This window comes from Schistocerca cancellata, chromosome 4 (genome assembly GCF_023864275.1).
Source record: "Schistocerca cancellata isolate TAMUIC-IGC-003103 chromosome 4, iqSchCanc2.1, whole genome shotgun sequence".
NCBI classification, from domain to species: Eukaryota; Metazoa; Arthropoda; class Insecta; order Orthoptera; family Acrididae; genus Schistocerca; species Schistocerca cancellata.
The window spans coordinates 873,337,745-873,359,219 of record NC_064629.1 but is presented as its reverse complement, the minus strand read 5'-3'; the positions used below and the strand labels follow the sequence as shown (position 1 = coordinate 873,359,219).

At 36.3% G+C, this 21,475-nt stretch overlaps 1 protein-coding gene across 4 annotated transcripts in view; it reads right to left on the bottom strand.

Moving 5' to 3' along the window:
* LOC126185023 (glycogen debranching enzyme) overlaps nt 1-21,475 on the bottom strand; it is a 192,078-nt gene that overhangs the window by 109,892 nt on the left and 60,711 nt on the right. For all 4 annotated transcript variants that reach the window (XM_049927749.1, XM_049927752.1, XM_049927748.1 and 1 more), the window contains exons 2-4: nt 20,344-20,500; nt 15,671-15,896; nt 11,372-11,573 (exon numbers count right to left, since the gene is read on the bottom strand). In XM_049927749.1, coding sequence (XP_049783706.1) covers nt 11,372-11,573; nt 15,671-15,896; nt 20,344-20,488 — 573 coding nt within the window. In that variant the 5' untranslated portion in view covers nt 20,489-20,500. The remainder of the gene's footprint in view (nt 1-11,371; nt 11,574-15,670; nt 15,897-20,343; nt 20,501-21,475) is intronic.

Sequence of the window (21,475 nt, the reverse complement as noted above, 5' to 3'; positions counted from 1 at the left end):
ACCACCAGAAGAATCTAACAATAATATAGATATTTCTTCTTCATTGGGAAAGTAAACATCTTTCACATACCTTTTAACCTGGTCAGATGTTTGTTTATCAGCTTTTGATGCTATTACATGGATATTTGGGGCTTCAAAAAGAGATTCTCAAATCTGCAGTCCAAACTCATCATCGGTTACTTTCAAAACTATGAAAAGACTGACTGAGGGCAAGAAACATCTGGTAATCCCAAGGGGGTCCATGGTACAGAAACAGCCATGGAATGTATACAGCTTTCGATGTTGAAAGAAATTTATCAGAAGATTTTCCGATTTAGTTCTGTTGAATGATTATGATCTCAATCTCCACTTGAGAAACAATATAATCAAGCTGCAGTTCTTTCCACTAAGGCTTACCAATGTACTGAAATATTCCTGATACAAACCAGGATCACCCATGACAATCTGAAATCATGCTCAATTTTGAAATTTTGTTCACTTTATGTGCATGGTGTAAAAATTCATGTTTTAAGCATTTTCTTACAAATTATCATCACTGTAATTATTTTCTATCATAATAATGAGTTATTTATTATTTTCAATTAACAAAATACACATATGTGAAATGGTAAACTAAAAAACAAGGAAAAAACCTTGAATGAAAAACATAAAATAACAATTTAAATCATAAAACAAATATAAGTAAAACAAATAATTATGATCGTATGATGATAATGAATGTTTAGGTATTTTCATTTGGTATGTTGAAAATACTCTAAATGAACATTGTGCACAGCTTAGTTTCCAAAAATGTTATTTCAGGAACCAGCTTTATTACACATGGATGTATGTGGCTTGAGAGCATCTTTAATTTAAGTTGTAACAAAAGTTTTCAAATTTCAAAATTAATTAATGGTGGAGGGGTATTTTGCAAAATCAGAAATTATTACAAAAGTTGATTACACAGTTTTCAAGAACATTGACTACATATCAACTTTTATATGAAAAAATATTTATAGATATCATTGTTTTGAAGATATTCCCTCTAAACCTAAAATGGCAAATTACCTTTCACAATGTGTTTTTCCCATTAAAAGTGAAACTGGGCACAAACAAAACAATATGTATTGTACTATGTTGCCCCACCTACACATCCACTAAGTTTCATCTAGATATCTGCAACTTTTCTGAATACAATGTCTTTAGAAACAAAGCACCAGTTCACAGTTACCAAACGTTGGGGAGTAATCAGCAAAGTTATACTAAAATAATCTTAGTGGCAGTCATTTGAAATGATCTGGTGAAACTTTAAGGAATGTTAGTTTGGACTGGTGGAGCAAAATTATAACCGAGCTCCACAAATTATGAGACCACCACTACAAAATAGTGGGATCACTCACTTTGAGAGGTTTGTTTTCAATCAGTGTCTGAGGCATTACATCACCCATACAAGCAAGTCGTATAGGTTCTGCAGTGTAAAATAGCACAGTATCCTGCATACCACAGAGTAACAGAATCTACTGTAACATGTATAACTAATTCTGTACTTAAAAAGAATTCTGTACTTAATATGATGAAGAGTGCTGAAGAAAAGTTCATTTTAGACTCGGGGCTATCTGCCCATTCAGCCCTTTTTGTCTCATTGTCAAATTTAAATAAAACTTATAGGCCCTACAATGAAGAGAGAGAGTCAGAAACTTTAATCAATGAAACGAGAATATACCTGTCTCATAACTGAATTTAACTTCTCGATCATTCAGTGAGCAGTGTACAATAAACACTAATTACAATGATTCTGCATCAGAATGCATAAGCATATTCAATGAATGTTTCCCCTAAATAACAGTACATGACAAATTCAATAAAATAAACTCATAGATAACTGAGGGCATCAAGATCTCTAACATCAGAAAGAGGAAAATGCACATGGAAGCAATGAACAACCATGTTGCAGAGTTTCTCTTGCATGTAACCAAATACAAAAGAATATTTGACAGAATCATTAAATAAGCAAAGCAAATGGGAAACAGTAAATTTATCTCAAATGCCAAAAAAAAAAAAAAAAAAAAAATCAAAAGCTGTCTGGCAGATAGTCCAGATGAAGTAAGTGCTAAGAAGAAAAGTACTCATTTTAACAGTACTTTAGAATGAGATTTTCACTCTGCAGTGGAGTGTGCGCTGATATGAAACTTCCTGGCAGATTAAAACTGTGTGCCCGTCCGAGATTCGAAGTCGGGACCTTTGCCTTCTGCGGGCAAGTGCTCTACCATCTGAGCTACCGAAGCATGACTCACGCCCGGCACTCACAGCTTTACTTTACAGCTGTGAGTGCCGGGCGTGAGTCATGCTTCGAGTTCGAGTCTCAGTCGGCCACACAGTTTTAATCTGCCAGGAAGTTTCAGTACTTTAGAAATTGATAGGAAAACTGTTGCACACTCCAGACATATCTAGGAAAAACTCAACAGACTCTTTATAATTTCAAATAAATCCCAACTAAATGCAACTGAAGAATATAAATTTACTCATGTGCCTCACCTCAAAAAATCTTAAATCTGTAAGCTGAGATAAAATTTCAATAAAAATGATAAAAGCAGGCTGTCACAATATTGCACCAGAACTCAACCACATAATAAATCAACCATATGATGAGGGTTGCATTCCTGACAGACTGAAATATGCATAAGTTCAGCCTATTCACAGAAGGGACAGGTCAGATAGGAAGTTTCTGGCAGTATCAGTATTATCAATTTTGTCTACAATATTTGAGTGTAGAGCATTTAATCAATTACAAAAATATGACAAAACTCACAATATTAGTCTAAATAATTAATATGGACTTAGGAATTGGTGAAGTACTATGCATGCTATTAATGAACTAAAAGAAGCAAATGTCTTGATAACAAGTTAAGCATATTCGGTATCTTTTGTGGCCTCAATAAAGCATCTAACTTGATACACCATAACCTGTTGCTTCAAAAATGGAAACTCTTTAAACTGGTTCTCAGTCTGTTTCTAAAATAGAAAGCAGGGGGTAGTTATACAACAAGAAAGTGAGCAAGCCTGTTGTAGTTGGAAGGAGATACATACAATTAGGTATACTATGTCTGTTACTGTTCCTATATTACATAAGTGACATGCCATGGAAGATAACTTTTGAAACAGTTCCATGCGCAGACAAGTCAGTAATAGTAGTTTGTCGTAAAAAAATGAAGAATTAACACAGAGTTCTAAACAAACTGTTCAGGACCTTGAAACTTAGATAAATAATAGTATTATTAAACTGATCATTAAAAAAATCTCTAAGTGTTCATTTCAGGACCAAGTAAACTGTTGAATATACAGGGGATGGAGGAAAATATGGAAACACCACAAACTCAACACTTTACCATTACTAATATGGTGTAGCAAACCTGTTGGCATTCAAAACAGCTATTAGTCATCTCAAAATGGATAAATATAGGTTCTGCATGGTTTCAAGAGGAGTCTTGCCCCATTCTTCCTGCAAAATACTGGCAAGTTCAGCCAGTGATGATGGAGGTGGGTAGTGGTCACACACTCTTCTCTCCAAAGTAGACCATAAAGGCTCAATAACATTTAGATCTGGTGGCTGTGGCGGTCGTAGCCAGAGCAGATGCAACAACTCATCCTTGTACTCGCAAAACCAGTCTTGTGTTTTGTTGGAATACATCGTCACCATTGGGGAACAAAAATTGCACCATGAGATAGACCCAATCAGCCAAAATGGCCACATAATTCTTGTCATTAATGTGTCCTTGCAGAGTACCCATGGATCCCAGAGAATAGCATATGGCTTTCCAATCAACACCAAACCCCACCATGTTTCACTCTTGGGTTGTAAACAGTGTGAATTAAGACTCATCAGACCAAATAACTTTCTTCCATTGCTCCATAGTCCAGGTTTTATGGCTTTGGCACCACTTTTCCTGTTACAGCAATCACCTTTCTGGACAGTGGTTTGGAATTCCAGCCCACCCTGCAATTCCCTGCTTATGGAGCTCCTTTTGTCTTGTTTTGGTGCTGACAGGGTTCATGAGTGCAACATTCAGTTCTGGAGTGACTTCTGTAGACGTGGTTCTACATTATTATTTTTTCCCCCCCACAATCCTCTTCAGTGACCATCCATTACAATCACTCAACCCACAATTTTGTCCCTGTTGTGACTCAGCAGATACTGTTTTTCTGCTTTCCCTGCATGCAGTATAAATCTTCAACTTGGTACTTCTTGAGACACCAAACATTTCTATTATCTTGATTATGGAAGTACCCATCATACAAGCGCCAACAATTTACCCAGGTTAGAATTTACTTAGTTCTGACATAATGCTCTCATAACTACACAAAACACTGTTCTGAGCCTGAGTGACTCTTGCAACACATTGAGGACACTGCACAGGTGCCATTTATGGTCAAATATGACAGTGCAACTTGCAGGCTTGGCTAACAGCCACATTTATGTTCAAGCATGCATTCTGCATGGTGTTTAAATGTTTTTCTCTGATCCATATATACCATAGTCAAATTATAAGGGCAAAGAACTGCTCACTGCAAGCTATGTTAAATTTCGTGGAGTTATTCTAAACAAAAACTTGTTACAGGGTGATCATGTGGACTGTTTAGTGAAGCAATTAAAAAGTTTTGTTTATACAATAAACAAGGCACAGATTGGACTATATGTTGCCTTGTCACAGACTTACACTGTTTGAAAATATCCCATATTACATGTCTTTGAAGCTTGGCAATATAATACAGCTCAAAGTCAAGGATGACAAGCTATAAACCACAGAAACAAATGTGGAGATATATTTAAAAAGTAAATATATGGAAGATTTTTGCACACCGCATGAGAAAGACTGTTCTGTTTATGTATACCCCTTTCTATGTAGGCATACAACTGTAGTCATCAGTGAGTCACCAATATTTCAGTCAAATGACTGTACATGACATGTCATGTGACAATAAAGGTTCTATTCTGTTCTACCATGTTTATAACACAATGGCTGTACACACATTAATTATTGACAGAGAAGGAAAGTACACATAAAGGACAATTAAAGCACCAATATAGGCATGATTTTAACTGAAAATTCATATCCTCAATCTGAAATGTAGCAATTTTTACCCAAACATCAGTATGATAAACAAACAATTTAGATGTAGTTAACATAATCAATGGGAATTATGCATCTTAAGGGGGATGGTGGTGATTTTATGAAAACATATTTTTAAACTAATACATTAATTTATGACTTATTGGCAATATTTTACGAAGTTTTTATGACTCTGTGACCATTATTTTCATTACAGTAAGAAAATACACTGAAGCGTCAAAGAAACTGGTATAGGCATGCTTACTGAAATATAGAGATACGTAAATAGGCAGAATATGGCACTGAGGTTGGCAACGCCTATATGAGACAACAAGTGTCTGGCACAGTTGTTAGATCAGTTACTGCTGCTACAATGGCAGGTTATCAAGATTTAAGTGAGTTTGAATGTGCTGTTATAGTCGGCTCACAAGCGATGGTACACAGCATCTCTGAGGTACCGATGAAGTAGGGATTTTTCCTTACAGCTATTTTACGAATGTACCAGCAATATCAGGAATCCAGTAAAACATCTAATCTCCGAAGAATGGGACCATCATCAACCGAAGAGAATCATTTAACATGACAGAAGTGCAACCCTTCTGCAAATTACTGCATATTTCAATGCTGGGCCATCAACAAGTATCAGTGTGTGAACCATTCAATGAAACATTATTGATTTGGGCTTTAGGAGCCGAAGGTCGACTCATGTACCCTTGACAACCGCACAACAGAAAGCTTTACACCTCACCTGGCCCATCAGCTCCGACATTGCACTCCTGATGACTGGAAACATGTTACCTGGCCAGATGAGTCTTGTTTCAAATTTTATTGAGTGGATGGACATGTACGGGTATGGAGACAACCTCAAGAACCATGGACCCTGCATGTCAGCAGGGTATTGTTCAAGCTGGTGGAGGCTCTGTAATGGTGTGTGGCGTGTGGATTTGGAGTTATATGGGACCCCTGATATGTTTAAATATGACTCTGACAGGTGACATACGTAAGCATCCCATCTGATAATCCGTTTCCATTCTCGTCCATTGTGCATTTCAACGGACTCTGGGCAATTCCAGCAGGACAATGCAACACACCACAAATATAGAATTGCTACAGACTGGCTCCAGGAACACTTTTACAGTTCTGCTGGCCACCAAACTCTCCATACATGAACATTATTGAGCATATCTGGGATGCCTTTCAATGTGGCAACGTGTCTCACAAGAGATCTCCACCCCCTCATACTCTTATGGATTTAGGGACAGCTCTGCAGTATTCATGGTGTCAGTTCTCTCCAGCGTTACTTCAGACATTAGTCGAGCCCATGCCACATAATGCTGTGGCACTCCTATGTGCTCGTGGGGCCCCTACACGATATTAGGCAGGTGTACCAGTTTCTCTGGCTCTTCAGGGTACATCAGTGCCTGCACAGCTGAATGACATCTCAACTTGTGTATTATTCAACTTGCTTTAAATCCAAGACTTGTACACTTTAGTGTTGTTTTATCTTTGACATCTGTACACTCCACTATTGCAATATCTTTGTTATAGTTACAGGAGTCAACCACAGATGGCACTTATTCTATGAATTAACAATGTACACACATCTTAGATATCAGTTTGTCCTACCTCAAAATAGTACTTCAAGTTATATAATTATTGGTGTTTACAAGGGGTGAATCTAATACATCAATACTCCACAATGCAATTGAAGGTGCGTGGTGGAGGGTACTTCTAGTACCACTAAATGACCTGTCCCTTCCTTGTTACACTTGCGAATGGCGCATACGAAGGATGATTGTCTGTAAGCTTCTGTATGAGTACCAATTTTTCGAATTTTTTCATCATGGTCATTTTGTGAGATGTATGTGGGAGGAAGTAATATGTTGTCTGACTCTTGCCAGAAAGTACTCTCTTGAAATTTCAGCAGTAAAGCCCTCAATGATGCGCAACACTATCTTCTAGCATCTGCCACTGGAGTTTGTTGAGCATCTCTTTAACGCTCTCACATCAACTACAGGGTGGCGCACGAAATGTGTTACCATTTTGTTTTTGAATATAAACTTTATTGTCAATACAATCTGAAAGGAACATATACTACAATGAAGAGCCATCCATGGAGATTTGTTCTAACTCAGCACATGCTCAATATGTCCACCATTTTGTTTCCTAACTTCCTTCAAACGAACACTGAAGTTAGTGATTACCCTACGGCACATGTCTTCCGTAATTTCACTGCAAGCTTGAAGAATAAGTCTTCTGAGCTCCATTAAATCATGTGGACGTTTCAGAAAAATTTTTCCTTTAGGTACCCCCAAAGAAAAAAGTCACATGGATTGAGATCTGGACTATTTTGTCCATCGTTGAAGCAACCTGGAAACCTGAGTGAAATGATCTGCATGTCGAAATGCTCGTGTAAAAACTCCAACACAGTGTTTGCAGTATGTGGCTTTGCTCCATCTTGCATGAACCACTGCATGTTGAAAAAATGGTTCAAATGGCTCTGAGCACTATGCGACTTAACTTCTGAGGTCATCAGTCGCCTAGAACTTAGAACAAATTAAACCTAACTAACCTAAGGACATCACACACGTCCATGCCCGAGGCAGGATTCGAACTTGCGACCGTAGCGGTCGCACGGCTCCAGACTGCAGCGCCCGGAACCTCACAGCCACTCCGGCCGGCCACTGCATGTTGAAGGGCAAGGCAGTAGCAAGAAGCTGTGGAATGAAGCTATTGCAAAGCATGCCAAAATAACGCTCGCTGTTCACAGTTTCTTCAAAGAAAAAGGGTCCAATGAGTCCATGACTGGAAATTGCTGCCCACAATGTAATCCTCAGAGCATAATGTTGTTGTTCATGAAGCACTTGTGGGTCTTCAGTGGCCCAAAAGCATACATTTTGTTTGTTAACCACACCGTCTAAACAAAAATACGCCTCGTAAAAAAACCAAATGTCATTGGGAGTTTCTTCCCTATCCTCCGCCCACGGAGCAAACAGTAGTCTCTGCTGCTTGTGTTCTTCAGTGAGCTTCTGTGGGCAGGTCATCTTGTATGGGTACTTATGGAGGTCACTTTTAAGCATACGTTGAACAAAGCGTCTGGATATTCCCAGTTGCACTGCTGCCTTTCTACACGATTTCCCGGGACTTCTCTGTACAGCAACTCGTAGTGCTTCAATATTCTCCAGTGAACAAACAGGCTTATGCTGAGATCACTTTGCTTCCAATACTGTTCCTTCCTGTACAAATTTATTGTACAACCTGTGGATGGTCTTCTTGCAAGGGACCCATCGTGTGTTAAACTGTTGTCGAAAACGCCTCTGAGTCACAACGAGGCTTTTCGTTTCTTGAAAAAGTAACACAATTGCCGATTGTTGCTGTGTCGTCAGTCTTCCATTGTCAGCCATTGCTGCTTACTAGTCTCCTAGCAGCAGTATCGTGAATTACATGTCATTTCGTAACTCATTTGTTTTTCCAAGCTTTGCTGGTACTGCTGTAGAGATACCAGTGGGATATCTAATGTGCGTTGTAAATTGTGAAAGAAACAATTGGTAACACATTTCGTATGCCACCCTGTAGACAATCCTATGACAAAACACATTGTTCTTTGTTGGAGCTGATCTACCTCTTTTATCAGTCCTACCTGGTAAGGGTCCCAGACTGATCAACAAAACTCAAGAACTGGCTGAACAAGTGCCTTTTAGCCACTTCTTTTGGAGATTAGTTACATTTACTTAAAATTCTTCTTATGAATGTCAGTCTGGCAACAGCTTTTCCTACTATTTGTCTTATCTGGTCATTTCACTTATGGTCACTTGGGACAGTTACTCCTACACACGTTATGGTATATATTGTTTCCAGCAGTTTTCCTTTAATAGTATACTTGTAAAGTAGAGGATTTCTTTTTCTTTGTATTTGCAATATGTTACATTTATTTGTGTTTAGTGTCAACTGCCAGAGACTGCACAATTCATCAGTCTTCTGTAGGTCATTTTGCAAATCAATACTGCCTTCTGGCATTGCTACTTTCTTACAGATAGCCATATTATATGTGAACAATCTTAAAGAGCTTTGACCCTTTCTACTACATCTTTCATATGCATTGTAAACAGTAATGGTACTATCACACTTCCTTGGGGTACTCCAGAAGTTATCTTTACATCTATAGATTTTGTTTCATTAAGAGTGATATGGGGAGTTCTATCTACAAGGAAGTGTTGAATCCAGTCACCTCTGTTTTCAGAATCCATGTTGACTTTTATATAAGAGATTTTCATTCTCCAAAAACATAATTCTTGAGCATAAAATATTATATGTTGCATAATTCTGCAACCGACTGACTGCAATGACGTAGGCCTATAGTTATGTGCATATGTTCTATTATCCTTCTTGAAACCAAGAATGTCCTGCAGTTTTTTTCCAGTAGCTAGGTATCCTTTGTTACTCCAGTGAACTACAATAAACTGCTGCTAGAAGGGGAGCAAGTTATTTCATACAGTCTTTGTAGAAGTTTACAGGTATCTCATTTAATCCTGATGCCTTTCCACTACCAAGTGAATATGGTTGCTTTTCTGTTCCAATATCAGTTACCTCAATATCTGCCATTTCGATGGTTGTACGATAATTGAAATGAGAGTCTGTATTATGATTTTCAATTGCACAACAATTTCAGAAGACCGAATTCAGTATTTCATCATTCCTTCTATTACCTTCTGTTTCAGTGCCTGTACGGTCACTGAATGACTGAACAGATGATTTTAGCCTGCTTACTGATTTTACATATGACCAAAACCTCTTACAATTTTCAGTGAGATTGGTTGACAAAATTTGACTTTCAAAGTCATTGAAAGCTACTCTCATTGATCTTCTTATGCTCATTTTTACTTCTTTCAGCATTTGTTTGTCTGCTAGGTTTTGACCACTCTCAAATCTGTGATGAAGCTCGCTCTCTTTATGTAACATTTTTCTAGCATGGGTATTAAACCATGGGGGTCTTTCCCATCCCTTAAGAACTTTCTCAGAACATACTTGCCTAAGGCATACTGAATGATGCTTTTGAATTTTTTCATTTGTGCTCCACATCTTCATCCTCAGTGCTAAATATTTGTTTTTGACTTCTAACATATCCTTAATTTGTATCCTGTCACTCTTGCAAAGCAAAAAGTTTTTCCTACCTTTCAAAACATTCCTTATAATACCCATAGTCATAGTTGCTATCACAGGTTTACAATCACTGATTTGATAAGTTCACATCCGTTTCTTAGGAGGTCCAAGACATTTCCGTCTTGAGTTGGTTCTCTAATTATCTGCTCAAAGAAACTTTCCAACAAGACATTCAGAATAATGTTGCACAAATCCCTGTCTCTGGCACCAGTTTTGATAGCATGACTCTCTCAACCTATACCTGACAAGTTGAAGTCACCCCCTATTGCACAGGCATGATCAGGAAAATTATTAACAATATTCTGAAACTTCTCTCTGAAGCACTCTACCACTACAGCTCCTGGCCCAGGTGGTCTATAAAAGTATTTAATTGCCATTTTTGACTGACCTTTGATGCTTAACTTCATCCAGATTAATTCATATTCGGCATCGATGATAACCTCACCAAATATTATCAAATTCTTTATTGCAATAAATGTGGGTGCTGGCTACTTTGAGACCATTTGCAGCCATCATGGACTTCATGTTCCCAAACAATGATGGAATTTTTATGGATGACAATGCACAATATCACCAGGCCACAATTGTTCACAATTGCTTTGAAGAACATTCTGGACAATCAAGCAAATGATTTGGCCATCCAGATCACCCAACATGGATCCCATTGAACATTTATGGGACATAATTAAGAAGTCATTTTGTGCTCAAAATCCTGTGTTGGCAATACTTATGGTTGGCTATAGAGGCACAATGGCTCAATATTTCTGAGCAGACTTCCAATGACATATTGAGTCTATGCCACATCAAGCTGCTGCACCACGTTGGGCAAAAGGACTCCCAACACGATATTTGGAGGTATCCCATGACTTTTGTCACCTCAGTGTAAATACCAAAGTGTCAGTGTTAATAAGGAATTGTGCCAGCTCTTCCACTTTCAGCAGCAGACTCATCATGACTTAGTAACTTCATTTGTGATCTATACTTCCACAATACAGCACAATGAATTTTTATACAATTTCTTGTGTAATATATTTTATAAATAAATGAAACCTATACAATTTAAGCTCTGTTTATGGTAATTACTTCCCAAAAGTGTTTTAAAGCTGAGAGATATTTTTCTTTACCTGTACTGGTGTAAAATGGATCATATTGTAGCCACTTTCCCTTGCAACTTGAAGTTTCTTCTCCCATGTGTGAAAGGGTCCTAAGCATTTAGCTAGAACTGTTTGGCATTGAATACAATCTTGTGGTAAAACTTCATCACAGCCATAAGTCAGTACTGGATCAACTGTGAAAAATCCTGACCCTTGAGGCCCTGGAACATCACTACAAAATAAAGGGAAAAATAGTCAGTGTTACAGATTATATATAGTAACTAACACTTAAGTTTGGTAAAATGTTTAAAAGTTACCAGTTGTAACAGGTTCCAACACCAAGTTAGTGAATTTGGACCTGTACAAAAATTTCAGATAAAAACTGCACTGCTATGTGGAATGGGTAAATAAAAAACATAGACATTATGAAAAATCATTGAAAAAAAAACACATTTGCAGTTCACAAGAAAAAGACAAATTACCAGAGAGCTTGCACACCACTGGTAGAAAAAATATTACTATTTTTTAATCATGAAGATACCTGTGTCTGTAGTAGTGGTAACTTAATACAGGTTGAAAAGCTTAAAAAGTGTTGTAAACAGATGTTAAAAATATCTACATTTTTTGATAAACCTTCGAAGGTAGCCACAAAAAATGTAAATGAGTTAGCATAGCCAATGCTACTCTGCCAACACTCAAATACAGAGCTTTTGATTAGCTCTTCAACAGACTTCCTAGCAAATGATTTAATAGCTATACATAGAAATTGCAAGTGAATTACATTACAGCACTGTAGGAGAACATCTCAGCTGTTAATGTTTTACATTTATGAATTAGAATACATTGCTACTCACCACACAGAGGTGATGAGCAGCAGATGCATATGTAAAAGAAGAGTGTTGGATATTATCAACCTATCACACAAACTCCTTTGGCAGATCTATAAGAACACACACACACACACACACACACACACACACACACACACATAGCCATTGTTGTCTCTCAGCAATGAGTTGGGCCAAATGTGTACACTGTAGTTATTCTATCCAGGACATTCCATTATTTAACGTTTTACATATGCTACACATGTAAACTACCAAGCCTGCACAAATCTTCATCCCACAACCAATAACAAAGTGTAATTTTAAACATAAATTTATAGATACTATTCTGTGTAATATTATTTTACCTTTCTCTGCAGTTGTGTAGTATAATAAGTTAATTATTGTAAGATTCCACTATACTAACAACCAAATTGTAACTAGTCTCTCTTCCAAGAGTAATCAAGAAAATTTTATCAGGTGTATAGGCAAATATTTAAAACTTTGTTTTTGTAATACGTATTGTGTAGACAGTACAAATCCAATAAATATCTTATCGTGTTTCACATGATGTCCAGTGTCAAGGGAAAACATCAATTTGTTTCACACTACAAAAAACTTTATGTGAACAACTGACAGTGCTCAGAAGCAAGTCTAATATGATACCTAGTGTCTCAATTTGCATTAACATAGCCAAAATGTGAAGAACGGCCAGTACTCTAGCAACATTTGGGTAGTACAGCAGTGTGGTATTAGCAGGCAGACAGCACAGAAGAACTGGCACATGAAGGAAGGAAAAGCAGAGTTAGGATGATGCAGCAAATGAATGTTCTGCAAAGAATGTTGACTCTGAGGATTGTACCAGGTTTATTAGTACTGTGGATACCTGGCCCGGTCTCTATCAGTCAATAGCATCAATAAACTTGCAAATGGTATGGTTCCTTTTAAAGAGCATGACTGATTTTCTTCCCAATCCCGTAATCTGAGCTTCTGTGCTGTCTCTAAAGACCTTACTGCCAGTGAGACATTAAACTATAATCTTCCTTCCTGTCAACAAACCCAAAATACTGGTAACAAAAAATGGCTCTGAGCACTATGGGACTTAACATCTGTGGTCATCAGTCCCATAGAACTTAGAACTACTTAAACCTAAGGACATCACACATGTCCATGCCCGAAGCAGGATTCGAACCTGCGACCGTAGCGGTCACAGGGTTCCAGACTGGAGCACCTAGAAAAGCACGGCCACACCGGCCAGTGACTGGTAACATCTGTTACCTGTATCACTGCCTGACTTGCCTTGTCTCACGAGCTAGACTGTACTATGCTATCTGTCTGCTACCACGTGCTGCAGAGCTACTGTCATTGCAGGAGTTCTGCTTATTCTTTGTACTTCTTTATCTCAGTTAACACAAATTGAAAAACCTGTTGCCAAATTAAACTGATTTTGGACTGCTCTATTGAATGCACACAGAAAATTCCATAAAGAGAAATATTTGTTTGTAAGAAGAAACAAACCAGCATTTACATTCACTGCTGGACATTAGGTGAAACACATGATACTTACAGACAACCAAAATGAAACTGGAAAATTACAAATACCTGCCAAAATATGAGAGAAAATGACATGACAATTATTAGGTAGACACTCAGTGTGTATATGCAGTCTACCTACAGCAGTTTCCAAGCTTTTCTAACAAGGGCATTTGGAGATAGTAAATACTAGATTCGTCATAGGACTTCTGCCCTAGATGCCATAGGACTTCTGGCTCATAGTCTGCCGTGATGATTCAGTTGTAATCACTATAGTGGCAGGCTTAGAAGTCTTGCCATTCTGTAGGTGAAGGGAAGATGCTGATATGAAAGTGACTTTCCATCAGTGGTCATTTCCTTTCCAAGATCTGCAATATTTGTGCAGCTTTCAACTACTATGGCTTGTAAGGTTGCCTTAGGCATCTATTTCTGACTCACAGTTGTTCAATGTATTTCTATTACTCCCAACCAAATCCTATTCTGGAAATAAGTGGTTAGTCATTCAACCCCTCCTGCATACAATTTTTGTAAATGAACTAATAACTGATTTTAGCCTAGAAGCAGAGCCATGATGCTTTTGAGTCTTATCATCTTTTCTTTCACAATCACTTTCTCTGCTTCTTCTGTCCATACTACCAGCTGTTGAAGTTTGTATTTTTTTGACATAAGATCACCTAAACTGAAAGGGACTCCATAAACACCACAGTTATAAGGGTATTGTAGGCTATGACACACCAGACCACAGTGCCCAGAAATGATACTATATCTCACTGCCTGATAAGACTCTGCCAGATGTAGCTCATCTCATCAACAACATACTTGTATGTAACTGTTACTGTTGCTGAGCTATAATTCAGTCTTATGACTAAAGAAAACTAGTTGTATCTTTTGTAGCTAGGCTTCACAGTCATGACCAAGTGTGGCAAACAGCAATATTGCTTGTTGGCTAACTTCTTGAAAACTGTTCCTGATTGTTATAAATAAAAGCCTGGATGCAACATTTGCTGCAGTAATTATGTAAACAGCAATGGCTGTTCACTTGATGAGGTAGACTAGACATGAGTCTGTATGCCACTGCCATCTAGAATAGGGACAACTAGCATTTGTTCTTTCATTGGATCATAAGCACTTGCACTGATACTTGGCTGATGCCTCATGTCCAGCATGTTGGACAATCCTCTGAAAAAACTATTCAAGCCTTCTGTGTGGGCACAATATGAACCTGTTGAAATTAAGTTAATTGTACAAACTGTACTCCTTCAAGCTTTCCTAGTATGTCTGCAATTTTTACTGGCCCAGTTATTAGAAGGAAAGAAGATTATGGTTCAGAGTTCTCAGAGTTCTGTCAATGATGTGGTCATTAGAAATTGAGCACATGTTTTGATTAGACAGGGATGGAGCTGGAAACTGGAACTGTCCTTTTCAAGGGAACTATTTTGGGACGTTCCAGTAGTGATTAAGAGAAACAATGGAAAACCTACATCTGATTATGATTTTAACCCTTCTCCTTCTGAAGGGGAGTCCAGTCTTTTGATCACATCATTATCTCATTCAATCATGATGCTTTGAATGACTAAACACACTATAAGTGAGTCAAATACAATTGTAACAGTCTCAGTGTTTTCATACTCAGCAGATAATTTATACTCCATTGATAGCAGTATGCTTTGAAACATTGTCATTATTATCCTTTCTCAGCACTTCAAGTTAATAAGATATTTCTATTTTACATCTTTACAGGTATTCATTTTCCAGTTTCAATAAAGTAATAACATTAATAATAACATAAATATGTAGTTCTACCCACCTTCAGCAAATGAGGATGCTAGTGTGTTAGACAGTTTTTATGTACAGGAAACCAGAACTTCAGAGAACACTGATATTACACATTTACTTTGAATAAGAAGAAATACAAAGCAAATATTGATTTTAATATTTAAAAAGTAATAAGCTTGTTCTTTGTGATCAGTACCTTCCTTCATAAATGAAGTAATAATGGAATGAGCCAGCTCTTCTGATGCACACTTCAGCATATGATGATGTATCATCACCTGATGGTGTTCCTGAATCACACTGCCAGTGAAGTGGCCTATACTGATTCCTGTCAAATTCTTCCTCAATTGAGTCAGGATGATTACAGTAAATAACAACATGACGTCCAAACAGAGTAGGGCCAAGACGAAACTGCAGTCTCCAGCCTAGAAGAAAAATAAAGAAAACAAAAGCCTTATGAGAGCCACACAAATAATTTCAATATTAGAGAGAGATAAAGAGAGAGACAGAATGAAATATGTGTTTGAGATAACACATTTCACATGTAAAATAAGTTTTTCTATAAACTGAAGTGTGATAAACTGCTTTTACAAACAAGGAAGTGGGATCATTGTCATAACATCTACTGTTCATGAATGCTGAAGAATTTAAGGACATAGTGATACTACCAATATTGTCACAAGAAAGATGAAATAGTTTATGAAAATATGAGGTTTTCTGAAACTACAACAAAAGTAATCAATAGGCACTTGATTATTATCTGAAATTAGGAAAAAAGGATTAAGATGGCAGGAGGTTTCAGTTGTTGGCAAGAAATTTCCTGCTACTGGGCATGGACAAAATTCCATTCTTTCTGTAATCATTTGCACTGATAAACCTATCAATCTAAGTAACTTTCTAATAATATTTATATAAATAAGAAACGATGGCTTGCGATGCATCGAAACAGTAGTAACTGGAACAAGGCTGATGCAAATTCAAGTTTAACAGCACGGTTTATTTTCTTTGATGCAAAACTGAAATTATTTCACCATGACAGTTATATGAAACAGAAAACAATGCAGGTGCTAAAAGGAAATAAAAAGTTTTCCTCATATCAAGAGAGCTACAATGTGCTGGAAATAGTTTAGAAGCAAGTAGATTAGCAGCCAAGACTGAAATTCCAGAGCAGTAGTAATAATGTAAGGTTGGTAATTGATAGGTGAGAGATCAACCTGAAAGAAACAAAGTGCAAATGGAAACAAAAAAATAATTAAATATAGAAAATATATAAGATGCTATAATGACACAGAGCCAAAACAGCAGTATAGTCAAACAAAATGTGTCGTACATACTGCAGATCAGTGCTTTTCCTTGCCTTGGTGTGCATGATATTAGGTTCTTCATTCACCTTTCCTTTGCTCTCTGCCTCTATCTAACAAACTATTTTCACTAGATCTGTATCACTCAGCTGCTGGAAAGGCATTTTATACACCTTACTACTCAACAACTCATTGATGTTTTCATCATCATTTTCAGAAACTGTGATTTGTATTTTAAATTAAAATATTTGTTCTGTTATATGAGGATACTTCAAGTCTTCAATTTTTATTTTTTCCAAAATCAACAAACTATACACAGACAATCATCAAGCCACGTATTCCACACATGAAGCTTGCTGTATATTTTATTATTTATTTATTTACTTGAATACCCCTTTTGGAGGATACAATAAATCAAATTTGGTTTTGCATCTTTGTGTTTGATTTTCATTGCTTCCAAACATCCTTAATCCTTTGAATGTGTGGTTCCTTTTCTTCATAGGGCCACTTCCTTCCTTTTGCTGCAAAACCTCTTTCCTTCCTGAAATCCTACCTTAAATGTTGCTTCTCTATAAAGTATTCTGTTATCTAATATGTCCATTCTAATTCCAGTGTTTTTCATATCTTTGTTCACTTCAGTGAAACATGTGGGTTTAGATTTATAGATGTTTAGTAAGTTCAGGATCTACTTGATTAGTCTGTTACCATCCACTCAGTATGTGTGTCCATAAAACTGCAGTCATATTTTCTTCATTAGATCAGTTAGCTTTTCAAGTTGCAAATAGAGCTCTTTGTTTGATCTTAATTTGTATTCAACTTTAATACTACTTCTAGGTCCCAGTATTTTAATTACAATTCTTCTTTCAATGTTTTCCAGTTTTCCAAGACCCCCCAAACTTGTAAGTTTAAGTGTGTTTGCTGCATTAGTGTTTCTGTCCTTATCATAGTTTGATAGTTTTGTACAGGACAAAAACTTTTTGTTATATACATTTTCTGTCAAATGGAATGCACTTTTATACTTAAATTACTCCATCTTCTATGGCTAGGTTTTCTTCCGTATTGCTTGTCATCCATTCCCTTAGGTATTTGAAACCATTTGTTTTAGATATTATATTGTTTTGAATTCTAATATTTGGGGAGGCATCATTGATATATGTCATAAAGTCTGGTTTTTCAAATGCTATTTTCAGTCCTGTTTTGTCTGCTTGTTTCTGTAGTTCTATAATTTGTTCTTTGGTGCTACCCAGTGATCCAATAATTAATGTCCTGTCATCTGCAAAAGCTAGATGATGTATGGTAATTTTATTTGGGTTTCTTCTTACTTCAAAACCCTTAATATTGATAGATTACCTTCACTCTCTCACTACCTTCTCTAATCCACAGCTCAAAAACAAAGGTGACAAAACACCTCTGTATCTTGGTCCCGATTTTCATTCAAAAGGATCTGATAGTTCTCCCATAAAATTTAGTTTCAATGTAGTGTTTGTTAAAATTCCTAAATTATTTCTGATGTTTTATTATTGAATCTGAATTTATTTATAATACTGATTAGTGTATTTCTGATCCTTTTTAAAATCTGAAAAAGTTATCACAAATTTCAGGTTTCTGATTTTCCTCATTTCTATTATATTCTTGATATTTAGCGTTTTCTCTGCAAAAACCTTTCCCTTTCTAAATCTTCCTTGATATTCTGCTAGTTGTGGGTTGAGTATTCCTTCAGCTCTCTTTAAAAGTGTGATAGACAAGATGTTATGTCACTGACAAGAGGGATATCCCTCTATCATATGGTTGGGATCGGTTTCCTTTCCTTTTCTATGTAGGGGCTGTATTAATGCCAATGTCTGTTCTGATGGTAAGTGGTTTGTTGTCCAAAATTCATTAATGGTTTCTGTCAGTTACAAAATAACATTGTCACTACTGTGGTCCCACAATTTGGAACTACATTGTCTTCTCCCAATAATATGTTAATTTTGAGTTATTTTATAATTTCTCTGATTTCCCCTATTGTTGGTGACTGAGTCTGGGTGTGTTCGAATTGTTCTTTTGGTGGATCACAGTTGTGTAGTTCTTTGAAATAGTCTGCAAGTATCCTGCAGTTCTCAGTATTATTACACCCAGTCTTCTGTGTTTTTGGATCTATAAACTGTAAATTTGATGATGTGTACTTCTCTAAGCTGTTTTTGAATGTTTTGGGTTGTTTTGCTTAAAATGTGACCCAACTGACAATAGTTGAGTTTTTATATGGTGAACTTTGATCTTTTTGATTCTGTCAGGTGCATGTTTTCTCACTTCTACAAAATTTTCCCTGTTCTTATCATTGTTATTTGCTTTCTACGTATTCCAAGCTTATTTTCTCTTTCTGATTAACTCATCACAATAATCATTCCACCAGGCATGTTTCCATTTCTATTTAAGAGGATAGTTTCTTCTGTAGTCTGAATAATGTCTTTTTGAAGTTGTTCCTAACATTAAGGTATTCTTTTCCCCAAATGCATTTTGTAGTTGTTTTCTCTAGATACATTCTGTAACCAAACTTTTTGGGTTAGTATTCATTCTTTTGTCTAAGTATTTGTCTAACCTTGAATTTAATGACAGATAGGCAGGGCTCTGAATTTTTCTGCATATCTTATAACACTGGAGTAACCCCTCCACTACAATCATGGAATAATCCAAGTAGTAATTTCTCCTTCTGAGATCTTTTCTCAAATCCATGAATTTGTCTCCTTGGCCCATCTTCTACAACTGCAAATATATAAAGAGCAATGGACAGAAAAATCAGGATTATGCTATGCAATATGATTGTCGTATCCAGTCAGACCAAGAGTTGCAGTACTTTGTGAGGGTACACAATAAATTTAAGAATAAGAAAACTTTTTGACAGAGAGTCTTTGAAATTTTCCATACTCCTTGGTTCAGATCCCCTGATACTACACAGTATGAAGCAGTCTCTTTACAACTGGACTCAAAGGTAAGCCAAGTCACTGTTCACACAATGCTTAACAGGAGAATTATGATGAGTGAATAACATATAATGTGATTGGAGATGATTTTGTACTTCTTGTTATTTTGACTATTAATTCCTATTTTCAGGTTTTATATAAAACAAAATTTTTCTCTGGTAGTGTTGAGCAATAATAATAATAATAATAATAATAATAATAATTATTATTATTATTATTATTATTATTATTATTATTAATTATAAATGCCATTTCTTGTATCAGGCACAATGATTTCTCATTCTCAAAAATACTGGGGAAAAGTAATTGTAGTCAACTCTATGGACATATAAGAAACAGCCCCACACTGCAATGCTTCTGTTCATCTATCTACTTCTGAAAAGTATTGCCATATAAGTTGGTAATCCACTTGCAAAAGATCTGGGTTTACAGCACACTTACTATCAACACAGTAAATATGTACACACATTATCTCTAATGATCCTGTAAAGGTATTTTGAGAAGATCAGACACAAAATGTAAGCTTTTAATTACTAAGCAATAAGCTATATAAAGTCTTTAGAAATTAATTCTTATTTCACAAAAACATTTAAAATTTGATCATTACTCACCTTTCTGCAGACGATATAATGTGGAATCCTGATGTTCCCCATCATTAAGTGTGAGCACTCGAATTTGATCTGGATTATATTCTGGGTTTTTATTAATAAATCCCAGGATGGAACCTATATTGGTTTCACTCTGCTTGTGAGGCATTTTTTCAAATGTCTGGAATTCGAAAATAAAATTGCTATAAATACACACTGTGTGTCTAATAATATTGATAAAACTTGGTTATACAAATCTAATGACATTTACTTTACTCTGATTTCTACAGTGTTTTTTTTTATGAAAATCATTACCTAATGCTATATAGGAGTATGTTGTAGAATTATGTTAAAGTATACTGAATCCAACCAAACAGTGTGGAATTTAGAGACCTGCATTACAAACAAATGCTCCTAAAAATCATTAAAAGTAGAATAAGAAGGCAATATCATTGGTAAAATATGTAAACCTGCAGTTTCCATAGGGTTTTTGTTTATCATGATCAGAATTCTAGAGAGAGAGAGAGAGAGACAGTGTTATATGTTAAGTGCAACTACTGAGTAATATGAGCATTGATTTACGATTCCCCAAAAGCAGCTACAACAGCATTTAAACATATTTAACACAAAACCAAATAAAAACATACATTGCACTTTATGGCAGAGAAATCAATAATGAAAACTAGTACTCCCATCCAAAATGTTATGCGGTACTGCAAAAAAACTTATTGCAGACAATTAGTAGATTAAGGTCAGCATTTACTTCCAACATAACCACATGCTTCCCATACTTTTATTGGATGATGTAACATTCCACTTGGGACCTGTGGAATGGTACATTAGCTTATTTGTTTTAGTTGTAAATATTTGTCATGTATTGTTGTTTTTCTGACATGTTCCACATCCAGGAGGACCTCCTCACTACGGATCAATTGGAATGAAAGTAAATCAAATCTAATCTAATCTAATCTAAATGTGATAATGAGACAGCCAGTTAACTTACTGGTAGAATATCACAGTACGAAATCCTTTTGTTGTCATGAATGTAATGTATCGTTGGTTCCTTCACAACTAATAATCACAATCTTATGCATATGTGATACAAAAAGGGTAGAGTGTGAACACTATGTGATCACCACCCAGTGACACTATGATA